At 57.2% G+C, this 22,393-nt stretch overlaps 1 protein-coding gene across 1 annotated transcript in view; it reads left to right on the top strand.

The window, feature by feature from the left end:
- The window catches only part of GRID2IP (Grid2 interacting protein), a gene marked incomplete at both ends in the record, with an annotated part of 31,495 nt that extends 10,127 nt beyond the window's left edge, over window positions 1-21,368 (top strand). The window contains 20 exons of the mRNA XM_080619376.1: window positions 1,897-2,151; window positions 3,738-3,823; window positions 4,217-4,286; window positions 5,403-5,497; window positions 7,081-7,264; window positions 8,863-9,017; window positions 10,241-10,339; window positions 11,522-11,619; window positions 12,009-12,126; window positions 12,862-13,181; window positions 13,374-13,787; window positions 14,831-14,918; window positions 16,021-16,110; window positions 16,830-17,026; window positions 17,471-17,626; window positions 18,522-18,608; window positions 19,067-19,196; window positions 20,055-20,173; window positions 20,761-20,925; window positions 21,297-21,368. Of these exons, the coding sequence (XP_080475502.1) occupies window positions 1,897-2,151; window positions 3,738-3,823; window positions 4,217-4,286; window positions 5,403-5,497; window positions 7,081-7,264; window positions 8,863-9,017; window positions 10,241-10,339; window positions 11,522-11,619; window positions 12,009-12,126; window positions 12,862-13,181; window positions 13,374-13,787; window positions 14,831-14,918; window positions 16,021-16,110; window positions 16,830-17,026; window positions 17,471-17,626; window positions 18,522-18,608; window positions 19,067-19,196; window positions 20,055-20,173; window positions 20,761-20,925; window positions 21,297-21,368 (2,998 nt within the window). The remainder of the gene's footprint in view (window positions 1-1,896; window positions 2,152-3,737; window positions 3,824-4,216; window positions 4,287-5,402; window positions 5,498-7,080; window positions 7,265-8,862; window positions 9,018-10,240; window positions 10,340-11,521; window positions 11,620-12,008; window positions 12,127-12,861; window positions 13,182-13,373; window positions 13,788-14,830; window positions 14,919-16,020; window positions 16,111-16,829; window positions 17,027-17,470; window positions 17,627-18,521; window positions 18,609-19,066; window positions 19,197-20,054; window positions 20,174-20,760; window positions 20,926-21,296) is intronic.
- Window positions 21,369-22,393: the final 1,025 nt, after the last annotated feature.

Here is a 22,393-nt window from a genome sequence, read left to right as displayed (position 1 = left end):
AGCTGCAGAAATAGCCACGGTTTCTCACTGAGCTCTGGGCACTGTGCTGGAGCAGAGGACAGGCTGAGGCACCAACGATGTCTAATGACATCCCATGTGCTACCTTTGGAGGGTCCCTTGTTCAGGACCAGACCTGGGCGGCATCGCCTGCTGAAGCACAGGGTGTTGGGAGCTCAGGGGTCTAGCACCCAGCAGCGCTGCGGCTCCTCTCAGAGGGTTGTGCAGAAGGAGACTCTTTTGCACGCTTTAATGGGATTATTTTTACCAGTGAGCTCCTCTCCTTGCTAAGACACCGCTTTACTCCTAGCACTGAGTCAGTTCATCCCTAAAGCACGTCCTTCGCCTGGTCATCGAGCTGAGCCGTACTTCACTCCTCAGCCCTGATGTCTGCATCAGGCAGCGCAAAGTGGGGCAGCCCTGCTGCAGCGAGCAGGGCAGCTTAATTTGGCCAACTGAAATGGGAGCGTGCTGCTTTTCCCTGCGAGGAACCCTGCTGGGAGCCCATCATGGGCCAGAGGTGTGGGATCCGGCCGGGACTCACTGCTCCCCTGCATCCTTCCCTGCCACAGGGCTGGGGTCCCATAGGAGCCTGCTCACCCCTGAGTTTGAAGCATCTATTGGCATCATCTCACTCTTTTCTAGTTGCTGCTTGATCACAAAGTGATTGTGAATTGTACCAGTGTGTTGCTTATTTTAAATCATCACCAAATGCTTTGTGGGAGCATATGCCAGGCTTGGGATGGTGGCGATCTGTTTGCTCCTACTCATCAGCGCTTATTTTGAGTTCTGCCTTTTGTTGGGGGAGAAAAGAGATGTCCTGGTCACAGCAGGTTTAGGGTTTGATGCCTCCCCTTCCTTCTCCTCTGGCTTCAGCCAGGCTTCTGGGTTGCTTTGGTGACAATGCCCGAGGAAGGGGACCGATGCCAGCCCCAGCCTTTCCAGCTGCCCTCATAGCATCCAATGCAGCCCCATAAAGCAAGGTGCTGTGGGTCCTGTGACACTGAGTTTGCCCCAGTTAATGCTCCCCAGGGGATGAGGTCCCCGAGCAGTTTGAGGTGATGCTCACATCCCTCCTGCAGCACAAGTGTCCGGGTTTGTGCTAATGTGGGGAGCGCGTCCTCATGCACCGCGAGGTGATGAGCACTAATGAACCTCACAAGATGCTATTGTCTAACACAGCTGCGAGTGTGGAGTTGCTATAGAAACACCCGGAGATAACAGCTCCTCCTGAAGCCCCAAAATGTGCAAATGGGAGGTGGGAGTAGGTGAGGGGGTGTTGGTGTCTCACTGTTGTGGTGGCAGAAGGGAAAGGAGAGGTGTCTCGAGGTGTTACAGAGGTGACACCCTGGCTGAGGTGGGAGCAGTGTGGATGTGCCCTCCTCCCAGGATCCCACTTTGCATCCACTGAGGGTTCAGGGGTCCTTTTGGGGAGCACAAGGGCCGCTTGGCTGCTGGCACAGCAGCTCCTACCAGGCAGGGGGTGACCTGAAGCAGAGAAAGGTCTCAGTGGCATCCCCTTGTCTGCAGCATCCTCATCCCTGCAGCATCAGCGTCTCACAAGGGGTGTGAGGCCCCTGTCTGGCCATAGCAGGAGCTGGAGGGTGGCAATAGCCGAGGCTGGAGCCAGGGAATGTGGAGTCCTGTCTGGGCTGATAGAATCAGTCTCAGTGCTGTGGAGAGGTCTGGCATCCCCATCCTGATGGAGCCGTGCACAGGATGGGGCAAGAGATGCCGCTGGCATCCCTGGTGTCTCCAGCATCCCCGGTATCCGCAGCTCTGCGAGGACTGAGGCCAAGGGCACACGAGGAGCCAGGGCTCCCAGGTATGGCTGGATCCAGAGCTCCGGGCCACATCCTCCCTGCGCTCCTCACTCCTTCCCTGGGGTCCCTCTTGCAGGATCTTCATCCCCAAGAAGCACCGGCAGCGGTTTGACGAGGTGGTGTCGCAGAGCCTCATCAGCAAGCTCTGCCGCTCCAAGAGCGAGCAGCACAGCCACCGCCTGCGGCGCAGCCGGAGCGAGGACCACCAGGAGCGGCTCCTCGTGTCCACCCGCGCCAGCTCCGTGCCCCGCAGCCACGAGGAGCTCAGCAAGAGCCTGCGCAAGTCCACCTCGCTCCTCACCAGCAATGTGGCCTCGGGGGCTGCCCGCAGGTAACACCGCTCCTGCGTGCCCTTGGGTTCATGGAGGCAGCCTCTGGTTCTGTGTGTGGAGGGATGGCAGGGAAAGGGGATGCCTTTGGGGTGAGGAATGGGTGGAATCCAACTGGGATGAGGGTGAAAAAAGGCCTTTCACTGGGCACGTTTGTGCCCCGTGTCCCAGCTCTGAGCCACTCTTTCTGTCCCCTCGCTGTCACAGGGCTGGCTGGGATGAGCCGCACGAGGAGCTGAGGTGGCACTGGCAGGGTGTGAGGGGATGCTGGCTTCTGTGACAATGGGATGCGGGGTACTTCGGTGTGCTGGTGGGATGCAGGGTACCTGGATGTGTCAGTGGGATGCAGGGTACCTGGATGTGTCAGCGGGATATAGGGTACCTGGATGTGTCATTGGGATACAGGATACCTGACCATGCTGGTGGGATGCAGGGTACCTGGATGTGTCAGTGGGTACAGGGTACCTGACCATGCTGGTGGGATGCGGGGTACTTTGATGTGCCATTGGGATGCAGGGTACATGGATGTACTGGTGGGGTACAAGGTACCTGGCTATGCCAATGGATGCAGGATACGTGGTTGTGCCAGGCACCTTGGCACAGAACAGGCTGTGTTGTCCTGCCCTGCCCCAGTGGGTGTCTGTGTTTGAGGCCATGGGAGGAAGGACGAAAGAGGGACAATCCCTGGTGCACAGGGGATTGACCCATTTCCCACTGCTCATATGGCCAGAGCTCAGCTGGTGATGCCTCCTGCTGCATTCCCAGCAGGATTTGCTCTGACAGCACAGCTGGGGAATCCTCCGGGATGGGCAGTGCTGCCGCGGGCATGCCCCGAGCTATTCCCCTGCCTGCAGCTGGTATCTGCAGGGTGTTCAGCAGCATCCCACCTCCTGCCAGGGTAATTTTTGGTGTGACTGGTCCAAGATCCAGCTCCTTTCCTGGCAGCGCAGGATACATCCCTACAACAGGCTTTGGGGTTGCAAGTGATCTCAGTAACGTTGCTTCCCCCCAGCTTCCTGCAGGGAACAACTCCCCGCTCCAATCAGCCTCCCAGCAGGGCGATTTCCTAATGCTCCTTCCAAATTTCCTAGTGGAATGTAATTTCTCCCTCATCAGCTGACGAGATCTTTGCCCCTGAAGCACGCTGTCTCCTATTCTGAGCAATGTACAAGCTATATCCCATGTCCCACTTTAAAACCACGTTGGATTTGAAGGGCTGGATGGTGGATTTATGAGTTCAGTATTTAATGTAGAGTCAAAGTCCATGCTCAGGGGCTTTGCCCTAAAGAGCTGTTGTCTCCTCCAGACCCTCCAAACTCCCCATGCTGGAGCCCTGGTTAATGGATGTTAAACTTTAGCTTGCAGAAAGCAGTAACTGGGTCTAAAGGAGCCACCCAGAGCTCCAGCATGGGTGGCCTGGTCCCAGTGGGGACTGCATCTGCCTCAGGGCTGCAGTGATAGCACATAACGGATGGCACCTGCATCCCTCCAGCCCTCCCCAAGGCGATGCCAGGGCTCTGGAGGGGCTGGGGAATGGAACAAGAACCAAGCACTGGGCTCTGGTTTCACGTTTGCTTTTCCCCTGCAGAACCGTGCGAGTCTATAAAGGCAACAGAAGCTTTGGGTTCACGCTGCGCGGCCATGCCCCGGTGTGGATCGAGTCCGTGCTGCCAGGTAAGGAAACCCCCAGCCACCGGGTTCAGGCACTGATTTATCTCGGGTCTGAATTGGAAGCTTTCAGTACCTGCTGTTGGCTGGAAAATGGCAAAAGTAACTGGTGCCTTTGGTGCATTTTGGTTCGGCTTTAGGCACTCCCTGTCTTGAAAGGTGGGAAATGTTCTATGTGCAGTGAATAGCCTGGAATCGTACCTGCGTTTCCAATGCAAGCTGGGTGCTGGCATCACCATGCCCAGTGAATGGCCCCAGCTCACTCAGATAACCCAGCTGCCGTGGATTCCCTGCTCCAGGGGGGGTTTCCCTGGCCATGAAGCAGTCAGAGACCTGGGACCCCATCCCTATGAACAGGGATCTGCCAGTTAAAGCCCCTCTTGTTCCCTGGGGATTTAGGGAGCCCAGCGGAGAAGGCTGCCCTCAAGGCTGGAGACCGGATCCTATTCCTCAATGGCCTGGACATGAGGTAGGAGGCTCTTTAGAAGACCTGTGCCAAGGGCTCCTGGGGTGGAAGGTGGCCAAACACCTGCATCTTCATTGTTCACTCTTGTGCAACCCAAATGAGAGCTGGTGATCCCTGAGAGCTCTCTGCTGAGGTGCACGGGGGGGTTGCCTCATGTAGACATCTCCTTTAACATTCCCTTATAAAAACCGGCTCTGCAGGTGGTGTTTCAGCTCCATCCCTGCTCCTCCTTTGACTTCTCTGTACCAGTAACCATGTACAACACATGGCACTGTATGTAACTGGTGTCCTGACTGCAGCCCATCCCAGACCCTGATCCGAGCCACTGTGGGTTATGTTGTACGTGTTAAAGCCCTGGGGCTCTGCTTTTGAAAGGAGCAGAGCACCAGCCAGCCCATGGATCGCTCCCAGAACGGGATCATAAACTTAGAACCATGAGCAGTGCATTTCCACCCAGAAGTTAATTCTGTGTGTTACTTGCTCACAGCAATCAAACCATAGGTGAGCGTGCACCCCTCCAGCAGCCCGTGTCCTGGGGCTGGGCTTTCCACCCAAAAAGCAAGAGCAAGGGGTTAGAGGAGGCTGCAGGATGAGAGTGATGAATATTTAAAGATTAAACATCTGATGCTGCCTCTGTCAGTGCTCAGGTCCTCACATTTCAGCTGATCCAGCAGAGCCGGGGCTGATGCAGCACTGCCAGAGAATAGAGGAGAAACGAGCTGAAAATCGTCCTCAGAGCAGGCGCTGTCCCAGGCCGGTCCGTTCCCTTTTCCAAGGGCACTCTGAGATGGTTTTGCCTACAAAAATACATTTTACACCCACCTTGCGTTTTCCTTTGCTGCAGAATTAGGCCAGGCAAGGAGAGACCCGCAGCACGGCACCATTGAAATGAGAAGTTCATCTTCTGTGCCTGAGCGTAGCTTAAAGTACCCCTGGTTCAGTCATAGGGTGTGATTGGGGCTCTTCCCTGCGCAGCACAGATAAAACCAAGCACAGATTGAGAGCCTGGGGGGGGGTCAGAGTGGGGCCCGGCGCTGCCTGGCTCTGAGCAATGAGAGGAGGCTGCAAGCTCTGCTGTCACTGAGCTGCTGCCCTAACCCTGCCTCTCTGTGCCCCCAGGAACTGCTCCCATGACAAGGTGGTGTCGATGCTGCAGGGCAGCGGGGCAATGCCCACCTTGGTGGTGGAAGAGGGGATCGTCAACTTCTCCAATGGTAAGAGCACGGGAGGAGGGTTTGGGGCTGCAGGACCCCCTCGCTGGATCTCCAACTCCGATTCCCCACGGTGGGAATTGCCCGATAGCTCCCACAGGCTCAGCAGGTTCAATGCACTGCCTGGAGCGCTGCTGCCCTCGCCTGCTTTGTGGGATCAGGCTTGATCTCCGGCTTGGCTGCTCTGTGGAAGGGTTCATCCTACTGTGTGATCGCCCTTGACAGCCTTTGCCGATGTCCTTTCCGTGCCGTGTACTTGACTGGAGTAACCCAACCCTGTGCATCCATGGCCGCTGCGCAAACCCCTCGTTGTGTGTGGACGGTGCTGCTCGGAATAGCTGCTGCTGGATGAATAATTCAGCTGCTGCGGTGAGCACAGCAGCAGCAGCAGCAGGGGAGGGTGGCTGGGGCCAGGCGGGTGCTGTCAGCACCTCTTGAGCAGAGGGACAGGACCATAGCCCAGGGCAGAGCACGGTCACCGCTGTGTTTCCACAGGCAGGAGGGTCGGTGTGTATCGGTGTGTTATTGGGATGCTGCTCCACAGTGCAGGAATTAGGGACTGGCTTTTCCCTCTGGAGCAGCAATGGACTCTCCGGAACTGAACCTTAGGAACCCTGTGATACCAACTCATTTGTACGGGTGCTAGGAACAAAGCCGAGCACCTCACTACTTAACACTACCAAGCAGTGGCACTCAAACTGCTTCACTGCCTCCCAGGAGAAACCAAGGGAAGATGGATATTTTTTTCTCCTGCTACTTTAGTCATATTCCTAAGTGGATACACGCATCCCATGGATATTCCTAGATACAAAGTGTATCCCATGGTCTCGGTCAGGTCCCTTTTTGCAGCTGCGTTGCCCTGCACTCGCTGCAGTGACAGCACAGGGACATGTGCAGATGAGCCTGGCAAAGCAAAAGCTCTTCCAAGCCTCAGTTCACTCAGAGGTAACCCTTGACTGATGCTGCTTTTGAAGTCAATGATTATCATCAAGTACTTTAAAACACGAGCAGAGGCTTTAGAGAGCCAGAGAAGGGACAACATCTGCATGTGCTCACAGAAAGTGGGAAGCAGCACGGGTGAAGAGATAGATCCCAGTGAGCATCCCTGTCAAAATACCCAGCTCATGTCCAGCAGGTCCATGGACTTACTGGAACAGACACAAGCTCGAGGGCAACTGAAGGCAGGGGAAGTCACAGCTCCAGATGAGCCATTCCACCTTGTCCTCATGCTGCCTTCCAGCACCTGAAACCTGCTTGTTTCTACCCTATGGCCACAACCTCTGTATCAGCACATCAGGATTTGTATTTCTATGAGGCTGAGGCTCCATGCTCCAAGGTCTCCCTTATCTGAGGTATTTAACTGGAGGACCAGGAGGCGAAGCTCAGGGTGTGTGAGTGGTTTTGGCTGCATGCAGGGCCCGGGGGGACACATACAGCCCTGTCCCCATCCCACTGACCAAACCCGGTTACGTTCACCTGCCCCGGCATCCCCAGCTCTGCACCCTGGTTTCAGGACCGGCCTTTTAACCCGTGGTGGAGACCCCGTCTGTTCAATTGTCTCTTCTCTCTCTACCCGCGCCCTGCAGACTCGGACGCTGCCGACTCCCCGAGCAGCTCCTCCGCGCTCACCTCCCTGCAGTGGGTGGCAGAGATCCTCCCCTCTAGCATCAAGATCCAAGGACGGACCTTCACACAGCAGCTGGAGCATCTGCTGACCCCCCCTGAGCGCTATTCGGTCTGCAAGGCGCTGGAAGGCTTCTTCCAACATCGGTAACTCAGCAGCAGCTCCATCCCTCTAGTGCTGGTACCCAGCCTCCTAGCGATGCCCAAGCAGAAGGCAGACCCCTTTGCTGGCAGCACATCCTTTAACCCCTCATAGTGACCCTGGTACCCCATGCTTCAGGCTTTCTTGCTCTCTGGCTGTTCCCAACAGCCCCGTTCCACCTCTTCCAGTGTTTCCTCGTTGTCTTCTCACTCTAAGCAGCTCAGCAGCAGCACGCCCTTGGTGGCAGTGCGGGAATGCTGCGGCTGGCAGAGCCCTCACCCTGCGATGGAGCGCACCCTGCTCTGCTGCAAGGGTTGAAACTGATCCCTTTGCAGACCCCAGGCTTTCAATAGCGCCCTTGTTTCCTGCCCTTGATCTTTAACCTTCCTGCACCACAGTGAATGAGCCACCCCTTCGGTGCTGGGTGATGCTTCTGCCTCTTCCTGCAGAGCTGGGCTGTGCTGCTCCTCTGGAGCGTGGGTCCCACTTGGGATGCAGATGGGCTGCCTCTGTGCCTGCACTGCTGGGGGAGGCAGCAGAAATCATTGCTTGTGCTCTCCTATGGAGCTCCCCAGCTGGGTATTTCAGCCTGAGGAGCAGCAGCTGTGAGAGCAGATCCAGTCCCTGAGGTCTGCAACTGGGAAATACAGACCTGATCCTAGCAGGATATTTGCTGTTGCTCAGTGGCACAAGGATGAACCCCAGTAGCATGAACCAAGTCCCCAGGCTCCCCTCCCAGCACAAGGCAGCACACATTGCTTGGTCTTTCAGCAGTGTTTTACCTGCTGCCCACCCCAGAGCTGCTGGCTGTGGGGATCAAGGATGCTTCCTCTTGTCCTGTTACTTATTTCTTGGAAAAAGAGACTGACCCCCCTCACTGCATCCTCCTGTCAGGCACTTGTAGGGAGTGATCAGGTCCTCCCTAAGCCTTCTCTTCTCCAGACTGAACCCCCCAGGTCCCTCAGCCCTTCCCCATCACACTGTGCTCCAGGCCCTGCACCAGCTCCATTGCCCTTCTCTGGCCCCGCTCCAGCCCCTCAATGTCTCTCTTGCAGTGAGAGGCCCAGAACTGAAAGCAGGATTCAAGGTACGGCCTCACCAGTGCCCAATGCAGGGGGACAATCACTGCCCTGGTCCTGCTGGCCATGCTGATACAGGCCAGGATGCTCTTGGCCTTCTTGGCCACTGGGGCACGCTGCTGGCTCATCTTTACCTGCTCTGGGCCAACGTTCCCAGGTCCTTTTCCATGGGCACCTTTCCAGCCACTCTTCCCAAGCCTGGAGCATTCCATGGGGTTGTTGTGACCCAAAAGCAGGGCCCAGCACTGAGCCTGGCAAACCTCAGCCAGCAACCCATCCAGTCCCTCCCTAGCACCAGGTTTTATCCCTGGCTGTCAGGTGCTGCTGATCACCCACGGCTCCCCGTTAGCCCCAGCTGCACAACTCCACTTCCCAAAGGGCTCATCCCTTCCTTATAATCCAACACCTCTGGAATGATCCGTTTGAGTCAATGCCCAATGGCAGAGCCCCAGCAGAGCCCAGGGAAGCGGGGCTGTGCCGTAGGGATGCGCTCACTGCCCAGTCCTCTCTTTCCCGTTCTGCAGGAACATTGACACTCTCATTGTGGATGTGTACCCGGTGCTGGACACACCGGCCAAGCAAGTCATCTGGCAGTTTATCTACCAGCTGCTGACCTATGAGGAGCAGGAGCACTGCCAGCAAAAGATTGCCAGGTTTCTGGGTTACAAGTCCTTGGAAGGTGAGAGGAAAGTCCCTGCGCTCCAACACGGATGTGCTGTGTCCCACCAGGTCCATGGGGACTGCAGTCCATCACACTGGGAGTCAGCTGCAGCTCTGCCCTGCCTGGCTCCTGCCCTTACATGTGGGATGTAGGGCAGCACAAAGAGGTCTCCAGCTCCTGTCACTGATGAGGTTGATCTGCAGATGTCAGGAAGGAGGTCACCTTTTCTGTACCTTGTAGTTTTGGAAGGAAACTGCATTGAGAGGAGAAATGACACCAGAGGTGAAGTCTTCAGGAGCAAAGGCTTTTGGAAGCTGAGGAATACAGGGTTTGCAGTCAGACAGCAGAAAAGCGAGGGCAAATTCGGACTGAAATGGCTTAACCTTCGGATTCAGACTTCTTAATTGCTTTCAAATTCATCTATTCCAAGCTATTTACATTGTGTTGAGGTGTTTATTCTAGACTCAATGTAGGTAAGAAGAGGGGGTGCTTCAAGAGACACTTTTGGAGGAACACAGTTATTGCAGCACAGCCTTCCCTTGGTGCACATGGAAACCTGTTGGGTATTTGCTCACCGAATTTACACTCTCAGTTACCCCTGTGTGTGCAGAATCATGCCCCAACCCACCTAACGTGTTCTAGCACTTAGACCCTAAAATGAGTTTATAAACCTTAGAGCAGAGGGAACCTGATTTATTTTCCTCCTTTCAGCTTCTCAGGTGAAAGGGGCAACCTCAGACCATGTGGAGCTCTGGTTGTTCTGGTGCATTGTGTGTGTGTCCATGCGAGGAACCCCAATGGCCAGAGATCTCTGAGTTTGGGTTAGTCCCTCACCTGGGCTTCTTCCAAACAGCAAAGATCTCTGGTGCTTGTGTGCACCGGGCTGTCCACGCACTGGTCTGTCAGATACCATGGAGCCTGGTGCTCTGGTATCTTCACCCTGCTGTAAGCCTGAGCCCTGAACTGCACATGGACCAATCCATCACACACCGTGGCTCTTCCAGATACCGTTTCAGTGCTGGCCCTTTCTCCCTTCCTGAGGGCAGGAAGGAGTCAGTCAGGTCCCTCTGGACCAGCCGAGCTCAGGGCTGGGGTTCATGTGCCCCACACGCTGTTGGATGCCAATCCCGCTGGATAAAGCCACCCCATGTCCTGTTGGAGTGCGGGGGGAGCCCCGGGTCGTGGCGAGGGGCCGGGGGAGCCGCGGGGTCCGTGCCTCACGGGGATGTTCTGTGCCGCAGCGGAGCCGGAGGCGGAGGAGCGGTACCGCAGCTCCGTGCGAGGAGCCTCTGTGTGCAGGGGAAGCCTTCGGACCCCCCGCCCCGAGGATGGGGCCGCAGGTGGGTACAGGGAGGTCCCCTGGGGAGGAGGGAGCTGGGTCCCGTGGGCTCCGCTGTGCCCAAGCCGCCGTCCTGGCCCTGTCTAAGCAGGAACGGGGGGAAAAGGTGGAGTGAGCACCGAGCCAGCCCAGGGCTTGGGTGTCCCGGCTCCTGCCTGGTGGCTGGGGGTAATGCGAACCCGTTCGACCTGCCCTCCGGTGGCTTGGGAAAGGCAGGGATTGCAGGCTGCGTCCTCCCGGCAGCGCCTCACATGCCCTTGGGGATAAATTGGGTCTCTGAGAGCTTACACTGCTGCAGCATCAGCCTCTGAACACCCACCCCATGGATGCAATGGGAACAACAGTTTTATCTGGAGCTGGGCAAACCAATATCACTCCTTGTGCCTTCATGGGGTCCAGATCCCCCTCCCTCCTCATGTGCCCTGCAGAGCCGTGTCTCAGGGACACTGCTGGGGTGGCCGGTGCTGCCTGGGCATCTGCAAGTGAAAGGATCAGACTGGGGACTCTGCAACCTCGATGCTGCATGTGGTGACCCCTGTCCAGCACCTACCAGGGAGGCTGAGCGAGAAGGAACCATAAAGGAACACCCAAGGCACGTTGGTGTCTCAGTGTCCTGAGGGTTCTCGGCATAGCACAAAGTCCTGCACGTGCTCTGGGTAATGTCTCTTGCCCTGAAATACAGCGACGGAAACTCCGCGTTTGGCACCGTCCCCTGTGTGCAGCACTGAGGAACACAAGGACAACACCATGGTCACAGCACTGCTCTGTGCTGGGGATTTACAGGCACCTCCCAAACCTACCAGTTGGGTGGACTGAGAGATGAATAATATCTTCATTTTAGAGAGGAAGAAAGTGAATAATAGAGGTGAAGGGCAAGGCACAGGAGGACTTCTGCTCGATCACACTTGTTTTCTAGCACACATGGTGCTTCACTGCCGGGTGACTCCTGCTGCCACCCAGGGGAGCTGCAGTAAGACATTCCCTGTTTCACACAGCCCATGCACGGGGCCATCAGCTGCCCTGCAGCAATCCCTTGGGATCCCCAGACCCGGCAGCTCTGGGTGCTTCACCATGTGCTGGGTCCCAGCAGGAGATGGGGGAACCTTGAAGGGTGAGGGGTGCCAGGGGACACAGGCAGAGGGGGGTCCCTGACTGGTTTGTCTCTTCCTTCCCTTCCCCGCAGGCCAGAGCGACACCGTGGAGGTCCCGGTTCGGCTGATCCCTGGGGAGAGACAGGCTGGAGATGGCACATCCCTGCCGGAGACACCCAACCCCAAAATGGTGCGATGCCCTTGGCCGACCTGTGCGGGACCGTCACGTTCCCAGCATCAGCACTTTGACCCCTTTAGTGCTAATGCAGGAAAGCAGAGAAAAGGGAATGGGAAAGGATGTGCCCATGTAAATACCTGCCGGTGGCTGTGGCATCCCTGCCTCAGAGCTCACCGCTGAGATCACTTCCCTGGGCAATTGGACAGCTTTAACTGGTGTCTGTCAGCACCCTCCGGCTGCCTTGTGAGGCTCCCCCAGGAATAGCCTTGGGCTGGGTGAAGCTCTCTATTAAAGAGCTGCGGGTCTGCTGTGGCTGTCCTGTCCCCATCGCAGGTCTCTGGGGTCTCCACAAGCCCTGTATTGATTCAGGCATCAACAGCAGCTCTTTGCCTGGTTTGCAGATGTCGGCCGTCTATGCCGAGCTGGAAAACCGCCTGCTCAGCAGCTTTGCTGGCAAGATGGGGAGCACTGCCCTGCACAGAGCATCACCTCCTGCCTCGGAGCTGCCACGGGCTACAGGTAAGCATCAGGAGCGTGACCAGCAGGTCGAAGGAGGTGATCCTGCCCCTCTACTCTGCTCTCGTGAGACCTCCCTTGGAGCATTGTGTGCAGTTCTGGTGTCCTCAACATCAAAAGGACATGGAACTGTTGGAACAAGTCCAGAGGAGGCCACGAGGATGATCAGGGGCTGGAGCACCTCCTGTATGAAGACAGGCTGAGAAAGTTGGGGCTGTTCAGCCTGGAGAAGAGAAGGCTGCGTGGAGACCTCAGAGCAGCCTTCCAGTATCTGAAGGGGGCCTACAAGGATGCTGGGGATGGACTCTCCATCAGGGACTGTAGTGACAGGACAAGGGGTAACGGGTTCAAACTGAAACAGGGGAAGTTTAGATTGGATCTAAGGAAGAAATTCTTTACTGAGAGGGTGGTGAGGCACTGGAATGGGTTGCCCAGGGAGGTTGTGAATGCTCCATCCCTAGCGGTGTTCAAGGCCAGGTTGGATGAGGCCTTGGGTGCCGTGGTTTAGTGTGAGGTGTCCCTGCCCATGGCAGGGGGGTTGGAACTGGATGATCTTAAGGTGCTTTCCAACCCTAACTATTCTATGATTCTATGGAGACAGGCAGTGCTGGGGGGCTCAGCAATGGTGGCTTGCAGCTTCCCCTTGCTGCTGTGCTGTAATGAAGCAGCGATGGTGCCACGCGTGAGCTCCCGCAGAGCTGCACCTGCAGCACCCCTCAGCACCGCTCTGCCCCGCAGGTTCTCGCAAGTCGGTGATCTCCTGGCCCAGCGACCCGGTGTCATCCCAGCAGTGCTATTACCGCCTGCACAGCAGCGTGGCCTCCCCGAGCAGCACCGAGTCCAACCCCTACGTCAGCCTCGACAGCAGCCCGGCCCCATCGCCCCGGCACCGGGACTACGCGCCCAGCCCTCTGTCGCGACGGAAGAAGCTCTTCACCTTCTCCAGGCCCCCGCGCAGCCGCGACACCGACCGCTTCCTGGATGCCCTCAGTGAGCAGCTGGGGCACCGGGTCACCATCGTGGATGATTTCCTCACCCCTGAGAATGACTACGAGGAGGTGAGCGTGGCGCAGGGGTGGTTCGGTGGTGGGTTTTGCCCTGCTTGTGGAGCCACCCATGAGCAGCCTGCACTGGGACAGTGCAGGATGCGCAGCCTATGGGGCTCTGTGGATGGCAGAGGGAGGGATGCACAGCATAGGGCAGGGCCCAGACGAGGTCCCACCTTCATCCTCTGCTCTCTCCATCACCAGATGAGTTTCCACGATGACCAGGGCAGCTACGTCACCAACGACGCCAGCAGCAGCGAGTACATCAGCAGCAGCGACGAGGGCAGCTCCCTCACCTACTCCACGCTGTCGGACCAGATCCCCCCCCCACCGCTCAGCCCCCCCCCTCCGCCGCCCCCCCTGCAGTTCCATGACCCCCAGGCTGTCCCCACCAAGGCCGAGGCCACAAAGACGGTGCCGGCACCGGCCCCCAAGTCCCTGCTGAGCCACCTGCAGCCCATCCCGCCCCCCCCGCCACCGCCGCCACCCCCCCCGGTGCCCTGTGCCCCCCCCCTGCACCGCGGGCTCCTGCACCGCCGCAGCGAGTCCAACCACATGAGCGTCAAGAGGCTGCGGTGGGAGCAGGTCGAGAACTCAGAAGGAACCATCTGGGGGCAGGTATGGACATGGAGAGGGGGTTACGGGGTGAGGGTCCTTGTGCGATGGGGAAGGGCTCCTGTGCGGCGGCTGTGCAGGTCATCGGGAGCATCCCTGAGCACTGCCCAGAGCATGGAATCAGGGAATGGTTTGGGGACAAGGGACCTTGAAGCTCATCCAGTTCCAACCCCTGCCACAGGCAGGGACCCCTTCCACTAGAGCAGCTTGCTCCAAGCCCCTGTGTCCAACCTGGACTTGAACACTGCCAGGATTGGGGCACGATGTCCTAACCCCTTGTTGGGCCACACATTCAAAACCTGGGCCGTGGGAATGAGCTCTGAAGATGCAACATTACAGAAAATCTTGTATTAAGGACAGGCCAAGGGGAATGGCTTTAACCTGCCAGAGGGGAGACTGAGATGAGCTCTTAGGCAGAAGCTCTTCCCTGTGAGGGTGCTGAGGCGCTGGCCCAGGGTGCCCAGAGAAGCTGTGGCTGCCCCATCCCTGGCAGTGTTCAAGGCCAGGTTGGACACAGGGGCTTGGAGCAAGCTGCTCCAGTGGAAGGTGTCCCTGCCCGTGGCAGGGGTTGGAGCTGGAGGAGCTTTAAGGTCCCTTCCAACACAAACGTTCCCTGATGCTGTTTCTTCTCAACATTGGAATTGTTTGGACCCAACTGTGGTGATGATGTCCCAAGGGAGGAGCAGCAGGGAGGGCTCTGTGGGTTCTGTTAAAGCTGAATGATCCCGCAGGCTGCAGCCGCAAGGGAACGCTCCTGGGGTGCACCTCCAGGTTTATTCCTCTCTCCTGAGAGAAGATCGAGTCCCACCACTTGGCTTTGGTGACTCCTGCGGAAGCCACCTCCATGGAGGTGACCGGTTCACCAGGCCCTGGTTTCTGCCCAGGGTTTGCGATGGCCGAGTCTCCAGTTACGGGGCAGTGCCACCAACCTGGCCTGGTTCCCTTCGGGACATGGAGCGCAGCTGGGGCGGAGGGAAGGTGGCCACTGGGCGCCACTGGGCAGTGCCGGGTGTCCCTGTGGCTCCTGACTCTCCCTCCTCCTGCAGCTCGGGGAGGACTCAGATTACGACAAGCTCAGTGACATGGTCAAATACCTCGACCTGGAGCTGCACTTCGGGACGCAGAAGCCTACAAGTAAGTACCTGAGCCCCAGAACAGGTCCTGGTTCTGGCCAGAGACCGGGGCGCTGGGAGGAACTGGGGGGCAGAGGGGCAGTGTCTGGTTCCAGCATCGCCCAGCGCAGCCTTTGCTCATGCTCAGCATCTTGTGGCTCAGCAGGTCATTAAGGGGGAGATTGTTTCTGCATCTCCCTTAATTTCCCTGGCTGCTGTTCCCTGTGTTCTCCCCACGTTTCAGTTGGTTGGAGCAGGAAACTCACCTGGAGTTTCTCTCCCTTTGCTGCTTCCTGGCTCTCACAGCGCCAGTGCCATTGGAGTGGCCCCACACCCCAGCAGAAGCTCAAAGCTGCCCCATGTAGTAATGAGCTGTGCACAGCCTCTGCTTGCCGTGGGCCAGGCAGTGGGGACAGACAGCGCCGTGCAGGGCCCTGCGGGAATGGCTGCAGTTGAGGAGGGAATTGGAGCTTTGGGAACTCGGCCCTGAGAAAGCCACGAGAACATTTCTGTGTCCATAAAGAGCATCACAAACACCACTTCTATTTGACCTATGTAATATGCTAGCTCCCCACAAGACCTATGCATGGGGTCCACAGGTACCGCACATCTCCCCTCTTGCTCTTGGATAGGGGTCTCCTGCAGACCCAAGGACTGAGGCATTCAGGGTGCAAGCAGAGAGCTCCTGTCCCCCACAGTATTCCCAACGGGATCCATGGGGCAGCGTGGCCTCATTTACACTGGGAAAAGCAAAATGCAATGGGATGGCTGAGCTCTGCTGCAAGGGAAAAGATACGTGATGGCAGCATGGGCAGAGCTAAGCCAGAATGGGCAGATAGAGCTGGGACTGGCTGTGGAAGTGGGATGAAATGGGGTGCCTCATTTTGGGGCTGTTTCTGGGCAGTCTGGGGTTTTCTGTGTGTCTCACCTCTCGTTTTGCCTTTTTCAGCTCCAACTGAGTCCTCCATTGAGGAGATCTTTGAATCGCTGAATTCAAGGATTCCCGGAGCCATTGCTGTGTGCAAAGCATCCGTTGTGTCACTCATGGTTTCCCTGTTTTCAGGACAGTTTTCTTCCCGCTGGAGCCGGCTGAGCCTGTCCTTACCCATGATTAAATCTCTCAGTTTCTCTTCCAGAGCCAACTCTCATGCCTGAAAACTTTAAAAAGAAAGACGTGGTTGAGATTTTGTCCCACAAAAAGGCCTACAACACATGTGAGTAAAGATCAGGGTGAACCCAGCCCAAAACGGGCCCAGAGATGGGGCCGGGGATGTAGAGAACTGGAAAGGTAAAAAGAAGGAGGCCACATGAGCACAATCCCATGGGCACAATCCCAGCACAGCTCTGCTGCTCTGGGCTCTTTCCACGGCCTCCAGGCTGGGCTCAGCCCTGGGCAGGAGGAAGAAGCAGCATTTGCAACAAGGGATGGAGATGGGATGTGGCTCATTGGCCTCGGGGGGCAGAGGGACAGAGCCTGCATGGTCCCATGGGGCAGTGAGGGTGTGCAAGGGACAGTGCTGCTTCTCCACGGTGTGCTTCTGATAGGAAGGAGCATGGAAGGGCTTGGTGGGACCCTGTGAGACCCAGGTCTCCTGTCCATGAGGGATGTGGGAGAGGAGGAGACGCTGGGGGTGGCTTCCATTGCAACCCAGCCCGATGCATTGGGGATGTGCATGCACAGGATGCAATGCCCTGGGGGGGGTCTGCAGGACCAGAGTGACCCCTTGGGGTCCCCATGCAGCCTCTGCAGGGCCCTGGGGAGTGGTAAGCCCTTCTTCTCCCTAGGGCTTACCCTGTGCCAGTGCGAGCGCATGGAGCGGTCCACACCACTCACACCTTGAGCATCCCCTCCTGGCCCCATGTCCGCAGCACAGCCGACCCCACCGGGGTCCTGTCCTCCTCCCCTCCAAGTGACAACCCTCCCTTCCCACAGCCATCCTCATAGCCCACCTCAAGCTCTCGCACATGGAGCTGCGCCAGATCCTCATGACGATGGAGACGGACCGGCTGGAGCCTTCCCACATCAAGCAGCTCCTGCTGTATGCGCCAGATGGGGAGGAAGTCCAGCGCTTCCAGAGCTACAAGGAGAACCCTGGGAAGCTGAGTGAGCCCGACCAGTTTGTGCTGCAGGTACCTGCGGGCAGGGCTGTGCTCCAGGGATGTCCCTCTGGAGCTGGAGGGAAGGAAAGCACAGAGCAATCAGCAGGATGCTCCTGCATGCTGTGGGATGGGAGGAGCTGGTGGCACCGGTCACAGGGACCACTCGGCACTGATGCTCAGGCTGAGGCATCCAGCAGCTCCCACAGCCGAAGCATCCCTTGATGTTTGCTCTGTGACAGGAATGACTTTGCCCAGCTCCTGGTGACAGTCACTTGTGAATATTGGCATGAAATGTCCCCATCCTGTGGCAGCAACCTGGCTGTGCCCTGCGAGTTCCAGCCGCTGTCAGGCTGCTCCATGTGGTTGCCTGTGCATGCTGCTCCCATGTACAGGGAAATATCCCAGGAAAAACACCATAGAGGAGGGTTAAGGCTGATGGGGACAGTGGTAACTCTCCCCTCCTTTTGATCCCAGATGCTGTCAGTCCCAGAGTACAAGATCCGCCTGCGCAGCCTGCACTTTAAGACCACTCTGCAGGAGAAGACAGAGGAGATCAAGGCGAGCTACGAGTGCATCTGCAAGGCCTCTCTGGAGCTGAAGAGCAGCAAGAAGCTGGCCAAGATCCTGGAGGTCAGCACAGTCCTTCCTGCTGCTATCAGCCACCCGTGTCCATGGGAATGCCTGCAGGAGCCTGGGCATCGCAGGCACAGCTCCAGTCCCAGCGCTGTGCCCTTCACCTCTCCGGGTGCAGCTTGAGCAGCTTGCAGGAGAGAACAGATGCTGCTGCAGGGCTCCTTGACCCCACTGACATCAGCTGCCCCACACTGATGTTCAATGGGGGTTTAAAAGCAGCAGGTGGGATAAATGAGGTCAAAATGTGACAAAGGCATTTCCAGATGGCAAACGAACCTCCTTAGTGGCACCTGGGCAGTAACCCCCAACACCAAGTCAACAGGGGGCAATGGCTGGTTGCACATTAATGGAAGGTGAACAGAGAGCCCCAGCCTGAAACCCCGATGGTCCTGAGGTCCCTGCTCCTCACCAGGCCCCAGGAGGGATGCTGGGACTCGGCTGAGCCCACTTTGGGGTCCCGATGTGCCTCCAAGGCTGCAAAGCTGCAGCAGAAGGAATCGGAGCATTGTGGAGGGGAAAGCCGGCTCTGCTGGTCACTGTTCCCTTTGAAATACCCCCTTACAGATAAAAGTCACAAAAGGCTTTGGGAGAGGAGAGCTTTGGCACTTGTCTGTGTGTACAGAACCAGCAGGAGTTCTGCCTTTACATGTATCCATCTGCCCAATCTAACCCATTGAATGAACTGGTAATGTTTTATTACTGATGCTCTATGAACGCATCTAGGGGTCCCTTAGCGGGAGTGACCTGGCACAGAAGAGGCCCTAAAGGCAGAGGGTGGCTTCTTAGCTCTGCCCGTACCACATCACTTGTAGGTCTCTAACCCAGAAGGAGAAGGGACAATGTAAGTGCTGGAGGCCACTGGCCAGTCTCTCACTGGGGTTTCTCCCTGCAGTTCGTGCTGGCGATGGGGAACTACCTGAACAACGGGCAGCCCAGGACCAGCAAAACCACGGGCTTCAAAATCAACTTTCTCACTGAGGTAGGACAATGCGTGCCCGTTCTGTATAGGAGGCACCAATGCTGGGAGCTCCAAGTGCCTGTCCCTGTGCAAGGGTCCCCGACTGATGCTTCAGAGAGCCTGTACCAGAGCTCTGATGCTTCAATGTGCTGGGGCCTGAGATCTGTGCTGGCTGAGAGGCTGTGGGGTTGGAGAAACCAAAGGTCTTCATCCCACGTGGGCTGCTGTGGAGGATGGGGTGAGAGCATCGATTAGCACCTCGACACCACTCGTCTGGGTGTAACGTGCTGTCTAAACATTAAATGTCCTATTTAACCATTAATCCACATATCATGGCTGGTATCGCCATGCACGTGAACACGGGGTGAGCTGAGAGAACAGAGGAGCCCCTGTGTGTCCGGTGACCGACACACTGAGCGCATGGCAAACCCCACTCTCCTCTGCATAGGGACCTCCTGACCTGTTTTGCTTTGCTGCAGCTGAACACAACCAAGACCGTTGATGGGAAATCCACCTTCCTGCACATCCTTGCCAAGTCACTCAGCCAACACTTCCCAGAGCTCCTGGGCTTTGCCAAGGATCTTCCCACAGTGCCGCTCGCTGCCAAAGGTAAAGGGACAAAAGCATCTGTGAGCTCTGTGTCTTGGTTCCGTTTGGGACGGGAATCAGTTGTGAGCTGCACAGCATTGGCATGAGCAGGATGGCAGCGAAATGAGTGAGGAACGGTCCTGAGTGAGAGGATGGGGTTAGGAAGGGATGAGCTCAGTGACAGGGGAGGTCCCATCCATCCCGTGCTGCCGCACATGGCCTCAGCAGTGCTCTGTGCCCTGACCTGAGCCTCCTGACCTGGAGCAGCGGTTCCCAAGTCCAGAGGTGTCCGTGCAGCAGAGGGAAGGGCCGGGAGCTGCTCTGCTCCACCCAGCCCCTGCCTCCTTCCATCCCCAGCGCGGGTGCCAGCGCTATTGCTGCGGGTGGTACAGAGCACACAGCACCCTCGTGTGCTGGGTTCACCGTCAGGGGACAGCTATGGCGCTGCTGAGGATCGACCAGCTTCCCTGCCTGCCATGGAGAGAAGTCACATAGATGCTGGGAATCTATGGGATGGGATCACCATCCACTGATGTGTTGTCACAGCAGGCTGGCTGCACGCAGAGCAGAGGCTGCATCCTCCTTGTACACCATCCCCTGCTGTCTGTGAGCAATTCCCTTGGGAATTAGTGCCACAGCGGGTAAATAAAGGAGGAAATGCAGGCCTGGGGATGTAAATTCCCACTTGGAAGTCTGACCCTGGAGCTTTCCAGCTGGATTTTGTATCTGCCCCAGCTACCCTGCCACTGAAGGCTCACTGCTGCCCAAACTCCTGCCCCTTTATACCCAGTGTCAGGCCTTGTGCCACCCATGGCTCTCACCGTGCTGCAGGAAGCCAGCCCTGAGCCTCCTAACCCTGGCCCCTCTCTTCTCATGCAGTGAATCAGAGAACACTCACAGCTGACCTAAAGGACCTGCACACCACTGTCAGTGACATACAGATGGCCTGTCACAACATGCCAGCTACCGCAGAGGACAGGTTTGCTGTTGTGATGGCCGTATCCTTCTGTGAATGGGACACATCACTGAGGTGACTTCACTGCCTCCAGTGAAACCATTCTGTGTCTTTGTGCCCCTTGGGCAGGAGCGGGACTGTGTCTGGCTATAGGAAAGCATCATCTCAGCACTCAGTGAATCTTTCCTCTCCACTCACTCTTGGTGTGGGAAACAGCTTTGGTGATGGTCACTGCCTCCCCTGCCTCTGCAGGGCAAACCCAGTGCCACAAGGCCAGCAAGCTTGCTGAGCTGTTCATCCTTGCACACTGGCCCAGAGGAGCTGTGGCTGCCCCATCCCTGGCAGTGTTCAAGGCCAGGTTGGACACAAGGGCTTGGAGCAAGCTGCTCCAGTGGAAGGGGTCCCTGCCTGTGGCAGGGGTTGGAACTGGATGAGCTTTAAGGTCCCTTCCAACCCAAACCTAAGGTTCTATAAGCACTGCTGGGGAAGCTGAGTGTGCCAGTGGGCTCCCTTCGCAGCCAGCATCTGTAGCAGCTCCTTTCTTAGACCCAAGATGAAACCCAGCCACTTGATAAGCAGAAGTGACCCTGACCTGTACCAGGCTGTTTGTCCTTAAGCCGCTTCCCTCAGTCCTTCCTGGAGAGTGCCCAGCCTGCCATGCGATCCCTGGACGACCTGCAGCACAAGGCCATGGAGGAATTCAGCAAGGTGCTGTCCTTCTTCGGGGAGGACTCGAAAATGACAACTTCTGAGGCTTTCTTTGGCATTTTTGCAGAATTCATGAGCAAGTTTGAGGTGAGTTCCACTTGCAAAGGCAGCCGGCGAGAGGGTTCCTGTTCAACGTCAGTGTTTTACCTGCACGTGAGCTGTGGGAGCCAGATGAGGGCTTTGTGTCTGTAAAGTGCCAGGTTTCAATGTACAGGTTGGTTGGTGGGTGCGGGAGGGTTGATGGTCACCAGCCCCATGGAGAGTCAAGCAGATTGTCGTGGTCCAGCCTTCTTGGTTAACGAAGGCTGGGGCAGAGCTCCACAAAGCAGACACTTGCACTGACTTCTTGTCCTGGGTTCAGCCTTAAACCACACCACTTGTTCAGTGGGAAGCAGGGGTAGAATTAAGCCAGGACATCCCTGGCCCGTGCCCATCTCCTCTCTCTGCTCTCTCTGCAGCGGGCACTCAGTGATGTGCAGGTCGGCGAGAGCCAGCGCAGCCCCCGGATGACGTCTCCCCTGGCCTGGTGATGGGCAGCATCCCATGAGCTGCGTCGTTCGTTGCCAACCAAGTGCAATTTGCTCCCGTTGAGGCCGGTTGTACACACGCTGCTGCCGCCAGCTCCTGCCCAGCACAGCACGGACCAGGGCTCGGGGCAGTCGGGATGCTGTGAGGGCACCACAGGGGGTGGTGGATGGGTGCAAGGGTGAGGCACGGGGACATGAAGGTGAGCACCTCACTGGTCTTGACAAGAGCTTCGCTGGCATCCTCCATTCCCAGCTTATTCCAGGATTTAGACACCCCTGGGTAGCCCCCCCCATCTCATGTTCCCAGAGCATGCCTTTGCTGGCCGATGGCAATGGGATGCAATACAACCTTCAGAACCCTTCCGGCAGGTCAGCGTGGTCCCAGATGTGATCCACTCTGGTTCTGCCCAGCTGTGCTGGAGTAAGGGAAGCCCAGAGTCCTTCCTGGCCACCAGCTTTGCTTAAAGGTGTGCTAGAGACTGGCAGGGCTTGGAATCATCCCAAGAGTTTAGCAGCAGCACTATAGGCTTATTGGAACTCACCAGGAGGCACAAATCCCTGAGCATTTTGGTGCCTCAGGGGCAGAGACCAGTGAGAAATAGATCCCTGTCCTATATTTGCTCCCAAGGGCTGGAATCCCAACAGTCTCTTTCACGTATGGTCAGTTGTTCCTGCTGAGTGTACCCAGGGTCAGAGTGTGCAGGTCCAACCTTCCAACCGTGTCTGCTTGTTGTTTAGATGAGGTGTCCCTGGGATGGAAGGGAAGCAGCATCCCCTGCTCAGCGCATGCCCCTCGGGGTGACACGGTGCCCCCAGAGCTTTCCAGCAGCAAGCACACTCCAGTGCATTCGCACTGGGAGGCATCGCTCTGTGCAACCCGCATCCGTTGCCTTTCAGACCCCACTCACTCCAACATCCTGCCTGGTGGAAGCCGTAGCATAGGGAACCTTCCTCCCATCTATTGCCGGAGCCAGAGCTCCTCCTGCAGCCCCTGCTCGAGCGCTGGTGCATTACTTACGGGGGACCTG

The sequence above is a fragment of the Psittacula echo genome (assembly GCF_963264785.1).
Source record: "Psittacula echo genome assembly, chromosome: 5".
NCBI classification, from domain to species: domain Eukaryota; kingdom Metazoa; phylum Chordata; class Aves; order Psittaciformes; family Psittacidae; genus Psittacula; species Psittacula echo.
This window is presented reverse-complemented; position numbering and strand designations above follow the sequence as displayed.